This window comes from Moschus berezovskii, chromosome 25 (genome assembly GCF_049115385.1).
Source record: "Moschus berezovskii isolate FMDL1 chromosome 25, NW_MosBer_1.0, whole genome shotgun sequence".
Taxonomy (NCBI): Eukaryota; Metazoa; Chordata; class Mammalia; order Artiodactyla; family Moschidae; genus Moschus; species Moschus berezovskii.
Genome location: NC_142484.1, coordinates 19,572,126 through 19,590,069, shown reverse-complemented (window position 1 = coordinate 19,590,069; position 17,944 = coordinate 19,572,126). Strand labels below are relative to the sequence as shown.

The window sequence follows — 17,944 nt, the reverse complement described above, 5'->3', positions numbered from 1 at the left end:
TAAAAGCCCTGCTCCTTTCTTGCGTTAATGCCAGCATACAGATCCTTTTTCTGTTCATTTCATTATTTGGACAAAAGGCTGAGAAGGGCAATTTCTTAAGAAAACATATGCCATAAGCAAAAACTGAAGTGCATAAACATATTTCAAGCAGGTTTTATTAATAATACAGTTTCAGGATGAAGGGGCATGAAGAAACAAAACACAAAAACTTGCACCCTTGCTGTCTCACACAGAAGTCAGGATTAAACGCAGTGCTTATCACAGGAAGTAAGGAATGTTTTCCACCTTGCATCATGTCCGTTGAATAGTTATTTCTTTATTTAGGTCTGTAAGGCTCTTGTGTTTTCAGAATTCTGTTGGCCACTATTTCATTTTTTGCCTGAGGATGTCTAGAACAAAACCAAAGGCAAATTTGTTCCCATATTTGACTATCTCCTGCTCCACGTTAGTCATGCCCATTTTCATCTTAATGTTCTCAAATTTGGGGCTTAAATTTGTATTGCTTTTCTTTTGTCTCCTGTTTTACATTTCTCAATGGTAGGAATTTCGTGTTGGAGAGGGTTCTTTTCTCTCTGGAGTCCAAATCAAACATGTCTTTTTGAAATGTATGTTGATTTAAAATATAGTTATCAGAACTCATCTGAGCTGTGATAATCAGACCTTTTCCTAATGTTAGTGGGTTTTCTTAGGTTGTGAGGATTACAAAAGAGAAGATTGATCTCATCAGTCTCTTTAGGAGTCCCACAGTAGGCTTTTTACTCTGTTTTTCAGCAAACACTGGCATGGTACTCTGGTCTTTCTGCTCACTCGACTTTGTAAAGGCGTTAGACCTGTGCTTGTCGTCTTTGCGACTGCAAGAGTGGAGCTGAAAACCGTGGCTTAAGATGGCCTTGCTCTGTGCCTCGTGTCTGTTGGGTGTTCCCAGTCGTCTCATTTGTTTGACCCTTTCAGGAAGCTGCTCCCAAGCCTGAAAACTAAGAAGCCTCGGGAGCTCGTGCTGGTGATTGGAACAGGCATCAGTGCTGCGGTTGCACCCCAGGTCCCAGCCCTGAAATCCTGGAAGGGGTTGATTCAGGCCTTACTGGATGCGGCCATAGATTTTGATCTTCTAGAAGATGAGGAGAGCAAAAAATTTCAGAAGTGTCTCCATGAAGACAAGAACCTCGTCCACGTTGCCCATGACCTCATCCAGAAACTATCTCCCGTGAGTACTCTGTATGCCTTGGTATTTGATCTTCCCTAAAACAGGATATGCGTGCTAAATGCAATAAGGATGTTCGTTTCTGGTTTGTAGATTTGTGTAACATTTGGCTCTTCTCCAAAATGTCTGTCCACGGACCTGATTAGGGTGGTTACCTTGACCCCATTTCAGTGTGGGGATGGGAGTGGTAATGATGATAATGTTGTTGTTGAAGCCTTTATATATACACAGTGAGGCCACTGTCCCATCATTGCTGTTTTAAATTTACTTTTTCTATAGTAAGTCGTGAGTAGTATACTCAAGACTATAAAAGCTGTGTTCCCTGGCATCCATGTCTTTTAGAGAACCTCAGAAAGATTAGAGATAGTTATTTTGTGGATGAAGCCATGCCAGTTTTTCATGTTTCTTTTAAAGGCAGTCATTCATTCATATGTATATATATAGAGAGAGAGATTGAGAGAGTCATGTTTTGTCAAACTGAGCTGGAAATCAGTTCCTGAATGATATAAGGGCCTTCTTGTCTTGCTTTGTTTTAAAAATGTTTAAGAATCGGGATTCACTTAAGATATATTTGGATATAATAGAGTAGCCAAAGCATGTTTTAAAGCTTAGTAAATTAAGTGCCGGAGAAGGCAATGGCAAGCCACTCCAGTACTCTTGCCTAGAAAATCCCCTGGACGGAGGAGCCTGGTGGGCTGCAGTCCATGGGGTCACTTAGTTGGATACGACTAAGCAACCTCACTTTCACTTTTCACTTTCACTCATTGGAGGAGGAAATGGCAACCCACTCCAGTGTTCTTGCCTGGAGAATCCCAGGGACGGGGGAGCCTGGTGGGCTGCTGTCTGTGGGGTCGCACAGAGTCGGACACGACTGAAGCGACTTAGCAGCAGCAGCAGCAAATTAAGTGCACCTTGGGAAAAAATATAACTCTTAACTCCTTTAAAGGTCAGTTATCACCATTGCTTTTTGCCCCTACGCCCTGGGGCCTGTAGAAAAGAAGTGTCATCAGGTGTTAGCCTGAAAGGCGTTTAAAAGTAATTCCCTCCTAGTTCCTGACTCATTCAGAAACTTAGGGCCTGTTACTTCCTCTTTTCATTTCATTGTCTTTAATTGGGATAAAATGTTACTAACCTCGAAAAATGTAAAAAATCAATAGACTTTTAAGAGTTCCTGCTACCTCTACCTCATACCATATACAAAAATTAACTCAGTGGATTAAAGATATAAATGTTAAGAGCTAAAAGATATAAAACTTTTAGACAAAAACATAGTTTTAAAGCTTCATGACCTTGGATCTGGCAGTAGGTTTTTAACTGTGACACCAGAAGCCTAAGAAAAGGAAAAGTAGATAGACTGCACTTCATCAAAGTTATAGAAGCTATTAGGCTCACCAAGCATTATCTGGAAAGTGAGAAGACAGTGCCCAGAATGGGAGACGATGTAAACAATTCGTGTGTCTGGTAACAATGTGGCATCCAGAATATAGAGAGAACTTAATAATGCAAATAATCCGATTTTTAACAAATTGTTTTAAATACAGTTTATTTACAGTGTTCTATACGGTTTCTGGTGTATAACAAAATGATTCAGTAGTTCATATATTCTTTTTCATATTCTTTTCCATTATAGTTTATTATAAGAATATTGAATATAGTTCCCTCTACTGTACAGTAGGACCTTGTTTATCTGTCTTATATGTAGTAACTTGTACCTGGTGATGCCAAACTCCCATAATGGTAAGTTTGTTTTCTATGTCTGTGAGCCTGTTTCTGTTTTATAAGTAAGTTCACCTGTATAATTTTTTAGACTGCATCTGTGTTGTCATATATTTGTCTTTCTCCTATATGATGTTTGTCTTTCTCCTATATGATATTTGTCTTCATTGTGTTATATTTGTCTGAGTAAGTCTGACTTACTCAGTATGATAATCTCTGCATCCATGGTGCTGCAGATGACATTATTTCGTTCCTTTTTAATGGCTGGATAGTATTCCATTGTGTGTATGTATTATATCTTCTTTGCCCATTCATCTGCCAGTGGACATTTAGGTGGCTTCCATGTCTTGGCTATTGTAAATTGTGCTGCTGTGAACGTAGAGGTGCGTGTAAATTTTTGAATTAGGGTTTTCTCCAGATTTATACCCAGGAGTCGGATTGCTGGATCACATGGTAACACTATTTAAGGAACCTCCATACTGTTTTCCATAGTGGCTGTACCAGTTTAAATTTCCACCAACAGTGTAGGAAGGTTCCCTTTTCTCCACACCCTCTCTGGCATTTAAAATCAGTTTTTAAATGGAAAAGGATTTGAATAGGCATTTCTTCAAGGAAGATATACAAATAGCCAATAAGTACATGAAAAGATGCTTGACATCCTTAGTCACTGGAAAAACACAGATCAAAAACCTTGTCAGGGGCTTCCGTTACATGGTCCAGTGGTTAAGAATCCACCTTCCAATGCAGGGGACGTGGGTTCAATCCCTGGTCAGGGTACTAAGATCCCATGTGCCATGGAGCAGCTAAGCCCTCACATGCCAACTAGAGAAGCCCCCGTGTGCCTCAATGGAGACCCAGTGCAGCCAAAAAAAAAACCGTGTCAGGTACCTCTTCATGCTGGCATAGCTAGAATCAGAGTCGGATAGTAAGTGTTGGCGAGGCTGTGGAGAAATTGGAGCCCTCATTGATGGGATTGTGCCGCTGTACAGACAAGGTGGGAAACTGGCCATTTCTCAAATAAACACAGAGTTGTCATGTGACCCAGTGGTTCCATTTGCATACACCACATATCTACACACCCAAGAGAAATGAAAGCATCTGTTCATACAGAAAACTCATAAACAAATGTTTATAGCATTATTCATAATGGACAAAAGGTGAAAATACTGCAGCTGTCCATCAGCTGTCAAATAAACAAAATGTGACATTCACGCAGTGATGAATATTCAGTTCAGTTCAGTTCAGTTGCTCAGTCGTCCGACTCTCCGCGACCCCATGAATCAACAGCACGCCAGGCCTCCCTGTCCATCACCAACTCCCAGAGTTCACTCAAACTCATGTCCACAGAGTCGGTGATGCCATCCAGCCATCTCGTTCTCGGTCATCCCCTTCTCCTCCCTCCATTTGCATACACTGCATATCTACACACCCAAGAGAAATGAAAGCATCTGTCCATACAGAAAACTCATAAACAAATGTTTATAGCATTATTCATAATGGACAAAAGGTGAAAATACTGCAGCTGTCCATCAGCTGTCAAATAAACAAAATGTGACATTCACACAGTGGAATATTCAGTTCAGTTCAGTCGCTCAGTCGTGTCCGACTCTCCGCGACCCCATGAATCACAACACGCCAGGCCTCCCTGTCCACCACCAACTCCCGGAGTTCACTCAAACTCATGTCCACAGAGTCGGTGATGCCATCCAGCCATCTCGTTCTCGGTCATTCCCTTCTCCTCCCTCCCCCAACCTTTCCCAGCATCAGAGTCTTTTCCAGTGAGTCAACTCGTCGCATGAGGTGGCCAAAGTATTGCAGTTTCAGCTTTAGCATCAGTCCTTCCAATGAACACCCAGGATCGATCTCCCTTAGAATGGACTGGTTGGATCTCCTTGTGGTACAAGGGACTCTCAAGAGTCTTCTCCAACACCACAGTTCAAAAGCATTACTTGCTAGTAAAAGGAATCATATTACCGATACATGGTGCAATGTGAATGAACCTTTAAAATATTATGCTGAGTGGAAGGCAGTCACAGAAGACCACGTATTAGGAGATTCCAATCATATGAAGTGTCCAGACTAGGGAAATCTGTAAGAGCAGAAAGCAGCTTAGTAGTGGTTTAGGACTGGTGGTTTCGCAGTAGCAGGGGTTGGTGGGCAGGAGGTGAGAGTTCCAGGACAGGCTTTCTTCTTGAGGTGGTGAAGATTTTCTAAAATTGACCATGGCAGGGAGTTTCCTGGTGGCCTGGTGATTAGGATTTTGGGCTTTCACTGCTGCAGCTGGGTTCAGTCCTGATTGGGGAACTGAGAATCCCACAAGCCACATGATATATGGCCAAAAAAAAAAGACTGTGGTGACAGTTGCACATGTTTGTGGGTCTACAGACAACCACTCAGCTGTGCACTTCAAATAAGCGAATTTCATGTCATGTGAACTGTATCTCCATAGAGCCGTTAGAGGTAAAATGAGAAAACTATGGTTTGAATACTATTCAATGAAAGTGAGAGGGACTGTGTTAACACCTGACAAGTGCACTTGAGAGAGAAGAAAGCATACATAATGTTTTAATGTTCAGCAGAATATGAACTTATCATATAAAACAGTAATTAAAAATTATATAGCCCCAAAATATAAGGGAAAAGTATTAAAGAAGTGTGTCAGCCAGTCAGTAAAAATGTTGTCGGTGAGGACCTACTGTGTATTTGAGAGACCCTACTCAGTGCTGTGTGGTGACCTAAGTGAAGTGTTGGTCGCTCAGTTGTGTCTGACTCTTTGCGACCCCACAGTCTGTAGCCCGCCAGGCTCCTCTGTCCATGGGATTCTCCAGGCAAGAATACTGGAGTGGATTGCCATTTCCTCCTCCAGAGGATTGTCCCAACCCAGAGATGGAGCCTGGGTCTCTTGCATCGCAGGCAGATTCTTGACTGTCTGAGCCACCTGGAAAGCGCTACATGGGAAGGAAATCCAAAAAAAGAAGGGATATGTGTGTACATACAACTGACTGACTTTACTGTACAGCAGAAACTAACACAAGGTTGTAAAGCAGCTGTACTCCCAGTACAAAGGAAATAGGTAACCACAAAAATGTTGTCTTTCCAGGCGGAAAAGAGAGAGCCCATGAGGACAGAGGCTGCTGTGTTATGTGTTAGTCCAGGAAGACTCGGCGGCGGGGGCTTGTCTGCTGGAACGGTCTCCAGAGAGGAGGAAGCTGACCTTGTTAGTTGGCTTAGTTACGATTGAAAGTGATGAGAGAGCTTAGAGTCAGTGTCAGTATATACTAACCAAGTAACAGCCTGGACTCACTGATTATCTCTGGATGAAGATTTATTACTCACCTTAAAGTGTAATTGTTAGTTCCTACAGAACAGCAATTATCAAACTTTTTGGTCGCAAGACCCTGTTATACTCCTAAAAATCATTGAGACTCTCAAACAGCTTTTGTTTCTGTGAGTTATATCTCTTTCATATTCACTATTAGAAATTAAAACTGAGAAATTGAAAAAATAGTAAATTCTCTTAAAAATAATAATAAACCTGTTATATGCTAACATAAATAACATGTTTATGAAACAATTATTTTTTTCAAAACAAAAATAAATTATGGAAAAAGAATAATAAATTAGTGAGAAGAGTGGTATTGTTTCACATTTTTCAAATCTCTTCAGTGTTTGGCCTAATAGAAAACAGACCCTCACATCTGCTTTATGTAGTCAGTTCGGTGTGTTTGTGGGGTTTGGTATAACTGTGTGAAAAAAGTGAGGTCTCACAGGTACACACTTGGAAAAGAGGAAAGTATTTTATACTCTTTTTGGATAACTGTAGATATTCGTTGTTGATACTACACCAAAATTTTGTAAGTGATGGCTTCCTGGAGATTAATAACCATAAGGAATCTGAAAGTCAGGTTATAGCCATGTCAGTGGCGATATAGAATCTGAACTTCCCTTACTCTGATGCGTTAAGCTCCCTGATCCATCTTGCATTTAGAAGAATCTTCTTACTCTATTATTTGACCCATTTCATTATAACATACAAAAAAATGCATCCTTTAAAATCACTGCCAGTCCTATCACAAAGGTATTTGGAAGCTGTCATGCTCATGGTGGTAGGTAAACATTTTCTAGAAACCTGATTCGTGCTGGAAAGCTCAGTTTTTATCTTTGGCAGCAATGGCAGCAATCATTGGGTTGTTTCCCCTCAAAATTACAGGCTCACTTAATTTATTTTTGCAAAAATGGTCAGAATACTCAAATCTGAATAATCATAGTTTGTCTGCCAGTCATTCTTTTAAGTAAAAATGAGATTTGATGACAAAAGGTGGCTAGCTCAGCTTAAAACTCTAAATAGTCACCAATGTTTTGCCTCAAGACCCACATCAGACTCCATTCGGCAGAAGTGCTTCGTGTGTACTTCCTGTTCTTTACACAGAATATTAGGAGGACATGTACTCAAGGGTCCACATTTAATACAATTAATAATGTTTACTGCTTTATTAAGGGCATTCTTAAGTGAAACTGGCATTCTTCTCTTACTGTAAGTCTTTGGTAGTAAAGAACACTATGATAGCTGGCAAGCTGGGTTCCCTGAGTCCTGAATCACACCAAGACACCAGCAGTTCTTCCTTTCATGCTTTTGTGAAAATGAAGGTCTCTCAGTTGTGTCTGACTCTTTGCGACACCATGGACTACACAGTCCGTGGAATTCTCCAGGCCAGAATACTGGAGTGGGTATTTCTCTTCTCCAGGGGATCGTCACAGCCCAGGGATCGAACCCAGGTCTCCTGCATTGCAGGTGGATTCTCTACCAGTTGAGCCACAAGGGAAGCCCGTTCCTTTTGTACCATCAGTGCAAATATCAACATACTTTTAAAAGACAAGTATCGCCTTCATATTGTTATGAAAATAATTTTGACTTTGCAGACCTCTTAAGGAATCTTAGGGATCCACAGTATCCATGGGCTGCATCTTGAAAACCAATCCAATAGGAAATATGTAAGAAACACACACACACGCATTTGGGGGAAATGTGAACACTGAGTACTTGCTACTAAGGAATTGGTATTGTTGCATTTTTTAAGTTGTGATAGTGGTATTGCAGACTTTTTCATATGTCAGCAGGAGTCCTTATCTTTTAGGAAGCTGTTGAAGTATCTGAATGATATGATTCTTGGAAAAATTTCAGTGAAGGGGGCTAGGGTTATGGTGAGTTTAGGTTAAGCAGGATTGACCATGGGTGTCAATTGTTGAAATCGGATGATGGTTATGGGGGAGGTGTATTATACTCTCTCTCTTTTTTTTTTACTTTCGTGTGTCTTTGAAAATGTCCGTTTTTGGATTTTGGATTTTTTTTTTTTTTTTTAAGAATCTTAACAAACAATAGTAATATGACAAGGCAAAAAGGCCCATCCACTGAGCCAGTTTCTTACAGTAGGGAAATGACATTGCAAAGACCTTGGATTTCAGGAGCAGAAAGACTGTCATTTAAAGGCACCGGGACCCTGGGCACATCGTTTAACGTCTCAGAATCTATTTTTGCTCCTGTGAAACTGGAATGATGTAACTTATCCCACTTGAAAAATAAGTGAGAACATTTTCTGTATGCGAAATGTCTGGTACATAGAATGCTGTTGCTGCTGCTAAGTCGCTTGAGTTGTGTGTCCGACTCTGTGCGACCCCATAGAGGGCCGCCCACCAGGCTCCCCCGTCCCTGGGATTCTCCAGGCAAGAACACTGGAGTGGGTCGCCATTTCCTTCTCCAGTGCATGAAAGTGAAAAGTGAAAGTGAAGTCGCTCAGTCGTATCCGACTCTTCGCGACCCCATGGACTGCAGCCTACCAGGCTCCTCCGTCCATGGGATTTTCCAGGCAAGAATACTGGAGTGGGGTGCCATTGCCTTCTCTGGGTACATAGTATAATGCACGGTAAATGTTAATAACCTTTTTGTGTTGTTTTTTACTATGTGTGGGATCGGAAGGATGAGAGTTACAGGGTAGGAGGAAATGAAGCAACCTTGGATGTGGTCCACTGTTTTAAATGAGTGAGAAAATGTCCATAAATGTGTGTGGGAGTTCGGCATTTCCTTTTGACCACGGAACCTCCTTATTTGTTTTCATTGCTTTGTCTTTAGAGAGGCCACTGTTAGGAAATTGAGTTCTAGGGTCACCTGTTTGAAGAGAGAAGCAATCACGCCAAGTCTGAGGGAATTGATGCTGCTCCAGAAGCTGCTTTCCTTTCTCACTGTGTTGAGATGCAAAATGTAATAACCAAAAGAAGTGGGACCCAAAGATAGTCAGCTAAAATATGTGACTCATGATTTCTATTTCCAGGCTTTAACCTTTTGTATTTCCTTAGGAGAAGGAAGTATATCCACGCCCATGCTTACCTGATTGTATACCCAGGTGTTTCTGTCTGTGTGTATGATTAAATTGGTGCTGGATTACCTTGTTGTTTAACTGTGTGTGTGTGTGTGTGTGTGTGTGCACATCAGAGTACAAAATGAAGGTGTAAGAGACAAGAAGGCAGTTCTTAAAGTCACTGTATTGTTTAATTTTAAACGTAATTTGGTTTTCGTAATGGGTACTGTTTACACACATTGCAGAAATCAAAATGACGAAAAAGATTTGACATCCATTATGGCACCTCCCTCGCGTCCACGGCCTTGTCCACCCCCTTTCCCCAGACTTGCCTCTGTGGGCCACCACTGTCCTGAGTGTCGTTGTGGTGTTTCTTTCTGTGAAAACAAGCAGATAGGATTCTGTTCATTCTTACCTCACTGCTTCCACCCCCACGTCAACAGGTAGCACTCCAGACATACTGATCTGCACTTGTTTGTTTTACCTAACAATATATCCTGGTCTTTCCATACCGGTTTCCTGTATATGGATACTTGGCTTGTTTCCAGTCTTTTACTGTCACAGATAACAGAGCAGTGATAATGTTGCATACATCATTTTATTTGTTTGTAGTTCCATCTGTGGGATATATTCCCACAAATGAGATTGCAAGATTGTAGGATAAATGGATTGTAATTTTGATAGACACTAAAGGGGCATTGTATTTTTGATAACAAATTGAGAAAAGTGCATGACATTCATTAGTGGTTGACTTGGGGCTTCCCTGGTGGTCCAGACAGTAAAGAACCCACCTGCAATGCAGGAGATCCACATTTGATCCCCTGGAGAAGGGAATGGCTACCCACTCCAGTATTCTTGCCTGGAGAATTCCATGGACAGAGGAGCCTAGCAGGCTACAGACCATGGGGTCGCAGAGTCAGACATGACTGAGCGACTAATGCTTTTACTTTCCCTTGTACTTAGTAAAATTCAGTAACTAGAGTTTATTTCTGATCAGGTCATTAATTCTGATTAAGTATTAGAGTCCCCAGTTGGTTGTTCATGGGCTGCTAATATGTAATGTAATAATTTATGCCATGATATAAGAGAATGAGCAAAAGTTGGAAAACGTGACACATAAAGAGAATGAGCAAAAGTTGAAGAATGTGACACATGTCCTTAGCTGCATAAATTGTGGGCTCTACCACCCAGTTGGCCTTGGAAAGGAGGCTGAGCCACTGACAACGGGGTCAGGGTAGATGCAGCACAGAACAGTGATCAGCAGAGCCCATAAACCCCGGGTGTGTCATCACCAGGCAGAGATACTGCTTCACTTCTGTGCTCCCATTTTCCTCCTGTGAAAGTAATTTACCCTTTTTTGGGCAGATATAATGAAAAAATGGGTAATTTTTATAAAACACTTTGAAAAATAGGAGGTACATTTGGCAAATTGAAGTATGTTTTATGAATCTGTTTACCTGGTTCCGTGGAACCTGATCTTTATTGGAGCACAGTGCTATTAGGATGGTATACAGGTGAAACCAGGAAGGTAAGGGGGCTGCTTTGAGGATTAACAAGGCTTATTGCTGTCTGCTATCTAGCAGCTACCTGCAATTACTTGGAGTTTGGATGGGGAATAATGGAGCCTTTAACAACTGATTCTATGCTTAGGTATTATCTAAGGAATGGTGTTGCAGGAATAAGAAATGGATCAGGTATTTACTATAGCACATTACATAGCTACTTCCCTGTTTCAGATTCCTTTGGTCCCAGGGATTGCTTGGTCTTTTAAGTTAGAAAGCCAGCTTCTCACTTGAGATTGATACTCTTTCCTCACTAGTCCTCAGAGATTTTACATGTATTCAAAACAAAGCTGGGAAAGCAGTTATTTAAATGAACCATGTTAAGAAATAGAGAGTCTGTTCAGAACTGATGAGTATTTTTACCAGTTGCAAAATGAAGGTTTTTGGAAACCTTTTATCATATAATAAATATTCTTCCTGGAAGACTTGTAAACAAGTTGCTGACTATACCAGGGAAACACAGGCGCAGAGAATGTCCTTTATCAGCATCTGTAAAAAGCACCTGGGGTTAGAAAAAGACATGCTGAACCACCGTGAGAGCTGTCTAGTGGCTATTCCCTGGAAACGGGAAGTGTAGCAGAAAGTGCTGTCTTCTGACCTGATGCCTGTTGAAAGGGTGGTTGGTGCTCTGTTTTCTACCTCAGCTTTCCTCTAGTCTGTTAAGTCACCTCTCCTAGCCATGCCCACTGTCTTCATTCATAAATATGCCTATTTACAGAGTGTATGCCTCTTTGCATATGATGTAATAGTCTGGGTCACTTGATACGGACTGAGTGTTGTGTTGGCACTTGGCACGTATCTTACCCACCCTGTAAGGGAGACAAGTATTTTACCTGTAAGTGCAAAGTACTTGTCAAAAAGTTGCTGTTATTTAATGAAAACAAATGACCTACCAAAATGGCTAGAACTAACTTTTCCCTTTTATATCCCTCCCCAGCGTACTAGTAATGTCCGATCCACATTTTTCAAGGACTGTTTATATGAAGTATTTGATGACTTGGAATCAAAGATGGAAGATTCTGGAAAGCAGCTACTTCAGTCAGTTCTCCACCTGATGGAAAACGGAGCCCTGGTATTAACTACAAACTTTGACAATCTCCTGGAACTGTATGCGGCAGATCAGGGCAAACAGCTGGAATCCCTTGACCTTACTGATGAGAAGAAGGTAAACAGGAAAGGGTTAGCTTGTCTCTTCTTCAGGCCAGCAGATTGAATCCTCATCAGAAATAACTGTTTTCTGGTTGGGATGTTGTATAGGACTCTATTCATGGAAAGGTAGAGAGGGAGACTCTTATCCCTGGTTGGATTTTTGCTTTTGAGATTAAATCAGTGTACAGTAAAAAGCACAGATCTTTAAAATGTTCAGTTCTGTGAGTCTGGACAGTTCCACCCAATTTTAAAGCAGGATTATAGGAAGCCACTTGAACTGTAAGATCTAAATTGTTGACACTTGATGATATCAGGTGGGTGTGGTATTGATTTAGTTTCCCTGTTAGGACAGATTCTTCATGGCATCTGTTGGAAATGTACAAAAACTACTTTCTAATGTCTGACAATCAAGTTTCAGGCCAAGTGACAGCTGGATGAGGTTAATATTTAAAGGACACCTCAGCAGACTTTTTTTTTTTTTAATAGTAGCCCATACTATACCTAAGTCATCTCTCATAGTAATGAAATTATAGATGTCCACCTAGGTCATCTAATGAGAGAAGGCTTGTAGTATTACAGTGGTCACCAGGGCTTGCAATTGGAAATCAGGCACCAATAGGAGAGTGTATAGATGGCACCATTAAATTGATTGATGAAATACACTGAAGCCGTGAAAGGGAAAATGTTTTTATTGCCATGAAAAGATATCAGAGATTTAATGATTGAAGGGGAGGAAAAAAGGATTATAAATCTTCACTGGGTCTCATTTGTCCTCCCCTGCAGTTTTTGTAATTTTACTTGTATACTTTGTTTTCCTGGGAACTTGCCTTGTGTCCCACTTAGAGCCCATCTAAGTAGAGTTGGGACAAACCAATGATTTCCCCCACTGGCACTCATCGTTAGCACTGCCCTGGCCAGAGCAGTGGTTGTAATACCAGTCTTGTGGTTTTGCTGGCCTTCAAGTCAGGTTGTAGAAGGAAATCCAATTCAGAGAAATGGTACTGTGAAGACTGGTTTTGTCTGGCTGGAGTGCTTTTCCTCCTGCTGCCCCCGTGCTTTGTATGGCTTGCTCCTTCTTCATCTGTTAAGACTCCACTTGTGAATCACTTCCTCCGAGAGGTCTTCTCTGACCCCCCTAATTTTAAAGGGACGCACCCTTATTTTTGGATTCAGTTTTTCAATGGAGTACGTGTCGTAACTTTCCGTTTTCATCTTGGTTTGTTGTCTGTCCTAGAGGAAGAGAACCTCTATTTGGACAGAGACCATGTCAGCCCTTCTTACCCTGATGCCTAAGAAAGTACTTGGCAAGTACTAGTAGGTGGTCAGTAAATATTTTGTGAATGAATGAACGATTGAATGAAATTTAAAAATGAATGGCACGAAACAACTTCCATCCTGTTTTTTTAAGTTAAGGATTTCCTGGACTTCCCAGGTGGTCCAGTGTTTAAGAACCCACGCTTTTATCACAGAGAGCACAGGTTCAATCCCTGGTAAGGGGACTAAGATCCCACATGCTGCGAGGTGCAGCCAAAAAATAAGGATGTCTGTCAAACTTGAAATTTTCCTTCTCATTTTCATCCCGGAGTCTCAAGATTTGCTTTTGTAGTTAGTGCACATTAGGGGCAGTATTGAAGTTAAAGGGTTAAAGCCAGTGACTAGTCAGACTAGAGCCTAATAATACTTACGATTCTAAATCTCTGTGCCTCTTTTTTCCCTAATCCATACCTTATTTCTCTAGAATGTTATAAAAACAAATTTATACTGTCTCAAGCCCTTGGGAAAACGGAAACCATGGGACCCGGTTGGTCCTTACCATTGGCATCTTAAGTGGTCGTTCTTCCTTGGTGGCCTCTTAGGTAACTCACAGGTGACTGACCTGATTCTTTTACTACTTATCAATTGCTGCACAAGAAATCACCCTGAAAACTTTGTGGTTTAAAACAGCGTTTTATTTGCCTATGATAATGTGAAGTTGCCACCTGAGCTGGGCTAATGGGCTCCACTGGGCCATTCTGCTGGTTTTGCAGGCTACCCACATGACTGTGGTCCTCTGGTGGCCAGACTGGGTGGTGTGAGATAACCTTGCTTGTGTGTCTGTTGGTGCGGGCTGTTGGCCAGGCCATCAGACTTCTTCACATGGTAGCTGGGTTCCAAAAGCAGCAAAAGAGAAAGAAGGCACATTGTCCCAATGTTTTCCAAGTTTCTTCTTCTGTTTGCTCATGCCCCATTTTCTAAAGCCAGCCATATGGCCAAGCCTGGAGTAAATGTGAAAGGGGACTCGACCAGGGAGTCGTTAGAAGGCTTGACGCCTTGGGCGTCTGTACTGAAATGGCCATCCGTGGCTGTCATGTGTATAACCAGTGGAAAGAGCCCCTATGGTTTCTGCAGATGATGACAAATTCTGATTTTCGATTGTTTCTTTGCAAGAGAAATTATCAGACTTGCCATCATTCCTAACAGTCATGCCTGAAGTACAAAGGCCACGTCAAGTGGCTACATTCTTGCCCTGTGATATCGTGAAGCTGGAGAGTTGTGTCAGAAGCCTGGTCCTCAAAAGACTGTCTTGCCCATTGGGACCTTGAAGCAGGCGCTTAGCCCTGCACACCTGGTTAAGCTGTGTTTATGTTGTGCAGGTCCTTGAGTGGGCTCAGGAGAAGCGGAAGCTGAGCGTCTTACACATCCATGGGGTCTACACCAACCCGAGTGGCATTGTCCTTCACCCAGCTGGATACCAGAATGTGCTCAGGAATACTGAAGTCATGGTAAGTGCTGCTGACCTAGCTGCTCTTGGGAAAGCTTTCCTGGGAACCTTCTGAACACACCACTGAGCTTCCAGGGGTAACAGTTTCTTTTCATCAGTTAAAATTGGAAGGCCAAGTGTTCTTTTCTGTGCTTCTTAGCTTGTGGATGTGTGTGCCATCTTGGGAAATGTCAGACATCTCTTCAGGTGTCAGGCCCTGTGGTTTTACTTTGTTCTTGATTGACAGCCAGCAGATGGCACTGTTACTGGCGTCATCTTCACATACAAAGAATATACATTTTACATTTTTATTCGTCATTTGGTATGTATGGTATTATCTTCCCAGGTGACACAGTGGTAAAGAATCTGCCTGCCAGTGCAAGGAACACAGGAAACACGGGTTCAATCCCTGGGTAGGGAAAATCCCCTGGAGTAGGAAATGGCAACCCGCTCCAGTATTCTTGCCTGGGAAATCCCATAGACAGAGGAGCCTGGCTGGGTTCACAGCAACTGAGCACTCACAGACACACATACGTGGTATTAGTAACCCTCTCTATGCCAAGACTAATTTGTGCAGTTTTTCACTGACCAGTTACTACTAGAGCATACATTCTAAACAGTTTTTATATAAATGGTGGTGGCTTTGTATTGAATCATCATACTTATTCACTTATCAGTCACCGGAAGAAATTTTTTTAAATTTGAATAGGGTAATAAAATGGAGGCTTCATGAAAAAGACCAAGAAAATGTGATGTTTTTTAAAGAACAGGGGGACTTTTTTTCACCTGTTCCTTCCCTGTCGTCTGTTATAGCCTTATCTGTGAGTGACCCCTTAAGCAAAGTCATTTCTAACACTTTATACATATGCAGTGTGTGTGATATATATGTACATACATGTGTGTATAAATGTATACACACAGGGATTTCCCTGGCCCTTCAGTGGTTAAGACTTTGCCATCCATTGCAGGGGCTCAGGTTCGATCCCTGATCGAGGATCTAAGATCCCACCTGCCTTGTGGCCAAAAAAACCAAAACATAAAACGAAACAATGTTGTAACAAATTCAATACAAGACTTTAAAAATGGTCCATATCAAAACAATCTTTAAAAAATGTCTTAAAAGTATAGACACACGTATACATTAGTGTTCTAAGGGTCAGGTTTTCTTTGAGCAGCTATGGTGATGGACTTCTCTGGTTATTCATGGCTCAGTCTGTAAAGCAGAAAAAGCGGATCTGGTCAAGAAAATGGGAAGAATAAGATACATTGAAGACTACTGATTGCCTTGGCCTCTGGGCACACAGATCTAAAAAATAAACCGTAAGATGTAGAGCAGTGAGACCCTGAATAGAGACCCTGCAGGAGAATGCCAGGCAAAGATACAGTTTTAGAACAGTCATCAGGATGCAGCAGTAAACAGTGAGAAGGTCCTACTCCTTCATGGGAGTATCTATCCTCTGACTCTTAATCCTGGTTCATCGGTCATCACAGTCTGCTAGTTGCAGCAGTTATGACCCTGTTGATTCTCTTTCAGACCTGTCTTCACAGTGTGATTCACATGTTGTTTCTCTTCCTACCAGAGAGAGATTCAGAAACTCTATGAAAACAAGTCATTCCTCTTCCTGGGCTGTGGCTGGACTGTGGATGATACCACTTTCCAAGCCCTTTTTCTGGAGGCCGTCAAGCATAAATCTGACTTAGAACATTTCATGCTAGTTCGGAGAGGAGATGTGGATGAATTCAAGAAGCTTCGAGAAAACATGCTGGACAAAGGGATTAAGGTCATCTCCTATGGAAATGACTATGCTGACCTTCCAGAATATTTCAAACGACTGACATGTGAGATCTCCACGAGGGGAAGGTCAGGTAGGTTGCGTTTAGAGACTAAGAGGGGTCGGAGGGCAGCTGTTCTTCAGCCTGTTATGTGTTTGTGGTGGGTCAGGTCATCACGAAGATACAGAATATGATCCTAACCAGATTATGAAGGGAGATCACGGTTAGTTTTCAGGTTAGGCTAATCGGTGAAATGCAATTGAAATATAGATTTCAGGGACTTCCCTGGTGGTCCAGGGTTAATAATGCACCTTCCAGTGCAGGGGATTTGGGTTCGATGCCTGGTCGGAGGACTAAGATCCCACATGTCGAGGGGCAACTAATCCTGTGCACTCTGGAGCCCGTGCACTGCAGCAAAGACCCAGGGAAGTTCAGTTCAGTCGCTCAGTCGTGTCTGACTCTTTGCAACTCCATGAACCGCAGCACGCCAGGCCTCCCTGTCCATCACCAACTCCCAGAGTTTACCCAAACTCATGTCCATTGAGTCGGTGATGCCATCTAACCATCTCATCCTCTGTCGTCCCCTTCCCCTCCCACCTTCAATCTTTCCCAGCATCAGGGTCTTTTCCAATGAGTCAGCTCTTTGCATCAGGTGGCCAGAATATTGGAGTTCCAGCTTCAACATCAGTACTTCCAATGAACACCCAGGACTGATTTCCTTTAGGATAGACTGGCTGGATCTCCTTGCAGTCCAAGGGACTCTCAAGAGTCTTCTCCAACACCACAGTTCAAAATCATCAATTCTTTGGCGCTCAGGTTTCTTCACAGTCCAACTCTCACATCCATACATGACCACTGGAAAAACCATAGCCTTGACTAGACGGGCCTTTGTTGACAAAGTAATTGTCTCTGCTTTTGAATATGCTGTCTAGGTTGGTCATAACTTTCCTTCCAAGGAGTAAGCGTCTTTTAATTTTATGGCTGCAGTCACCATCTGCAGTGATTTTGGAGCCCAAAAAAATAAAGTCAGCCACTGTTTCCACTGTTTTCCCATCTATTTGCCATGAAGTGATGGGACCTGATGCCATGATCTTAGTTTTCTGAATGTTGAGCGTTAAGCCAACTTTTTCACTCTCCTCCTTCACTTTCATCAAGAGGCTCTTTGGTTCTTCTTCACTTTCTGCCATAAGGGTGGTGTTATCTGCATATCTGAGGTTATTGATGTTTCTCCCCCCAAAAAATAATAAATTTTTAAAAAGAATTTAGATTTCAAAAATAGGGAAGAATGGTAACTCCCTTTTGGCTAAGGCTGTGAGGAAAAAAATATATTTGTGCAATTTTGGTGGGAAGATAAAGTTAGTACAACTTTTCTGAAGGGTAAATTTACAATATGTTCAAAATTTTAAAACCTTTGACCCAGAAATCCCTTTTGATAAAATCTATCTTAGAA

The 17,944-nt window shown here is 41.9% G+C and overlaps 1 protein-coding gene across 3 annotated transcripts in view; it reads left to right on the top strand.

Annotated features, from left to right (window-relative positions):
- SIRAL1 (SIR2 antiphage like 1) overlaps positions 1–17,944 on the top strand; it is a 47,477-nt gene that overhangs the window by 26,119 nt on the left and 3,414 nt on the right. For all 3 annotated transcript variants that reach the window (XM_055415911.2, XM_055415909.2, XM_055415910.2), the window contains 4 exons: positions 952–1,204; positions 11,770–11,997; positions 14,615–14,743; positions 16,302–16,587. In XM_055415911.2, coding sequence (XP_055271886.1) covers positions 952–1,204; positions 11,770–11,997; positions 14,615–14,743; positions 16,302–16,587 — 896 coding nt within the window. The remainder of the gene's footprint in view (positions 1–951; positions 1,205–11,769; positions 11,998–14,614; positions 14,744–16,301; positions 16,588–17,944) is intronic.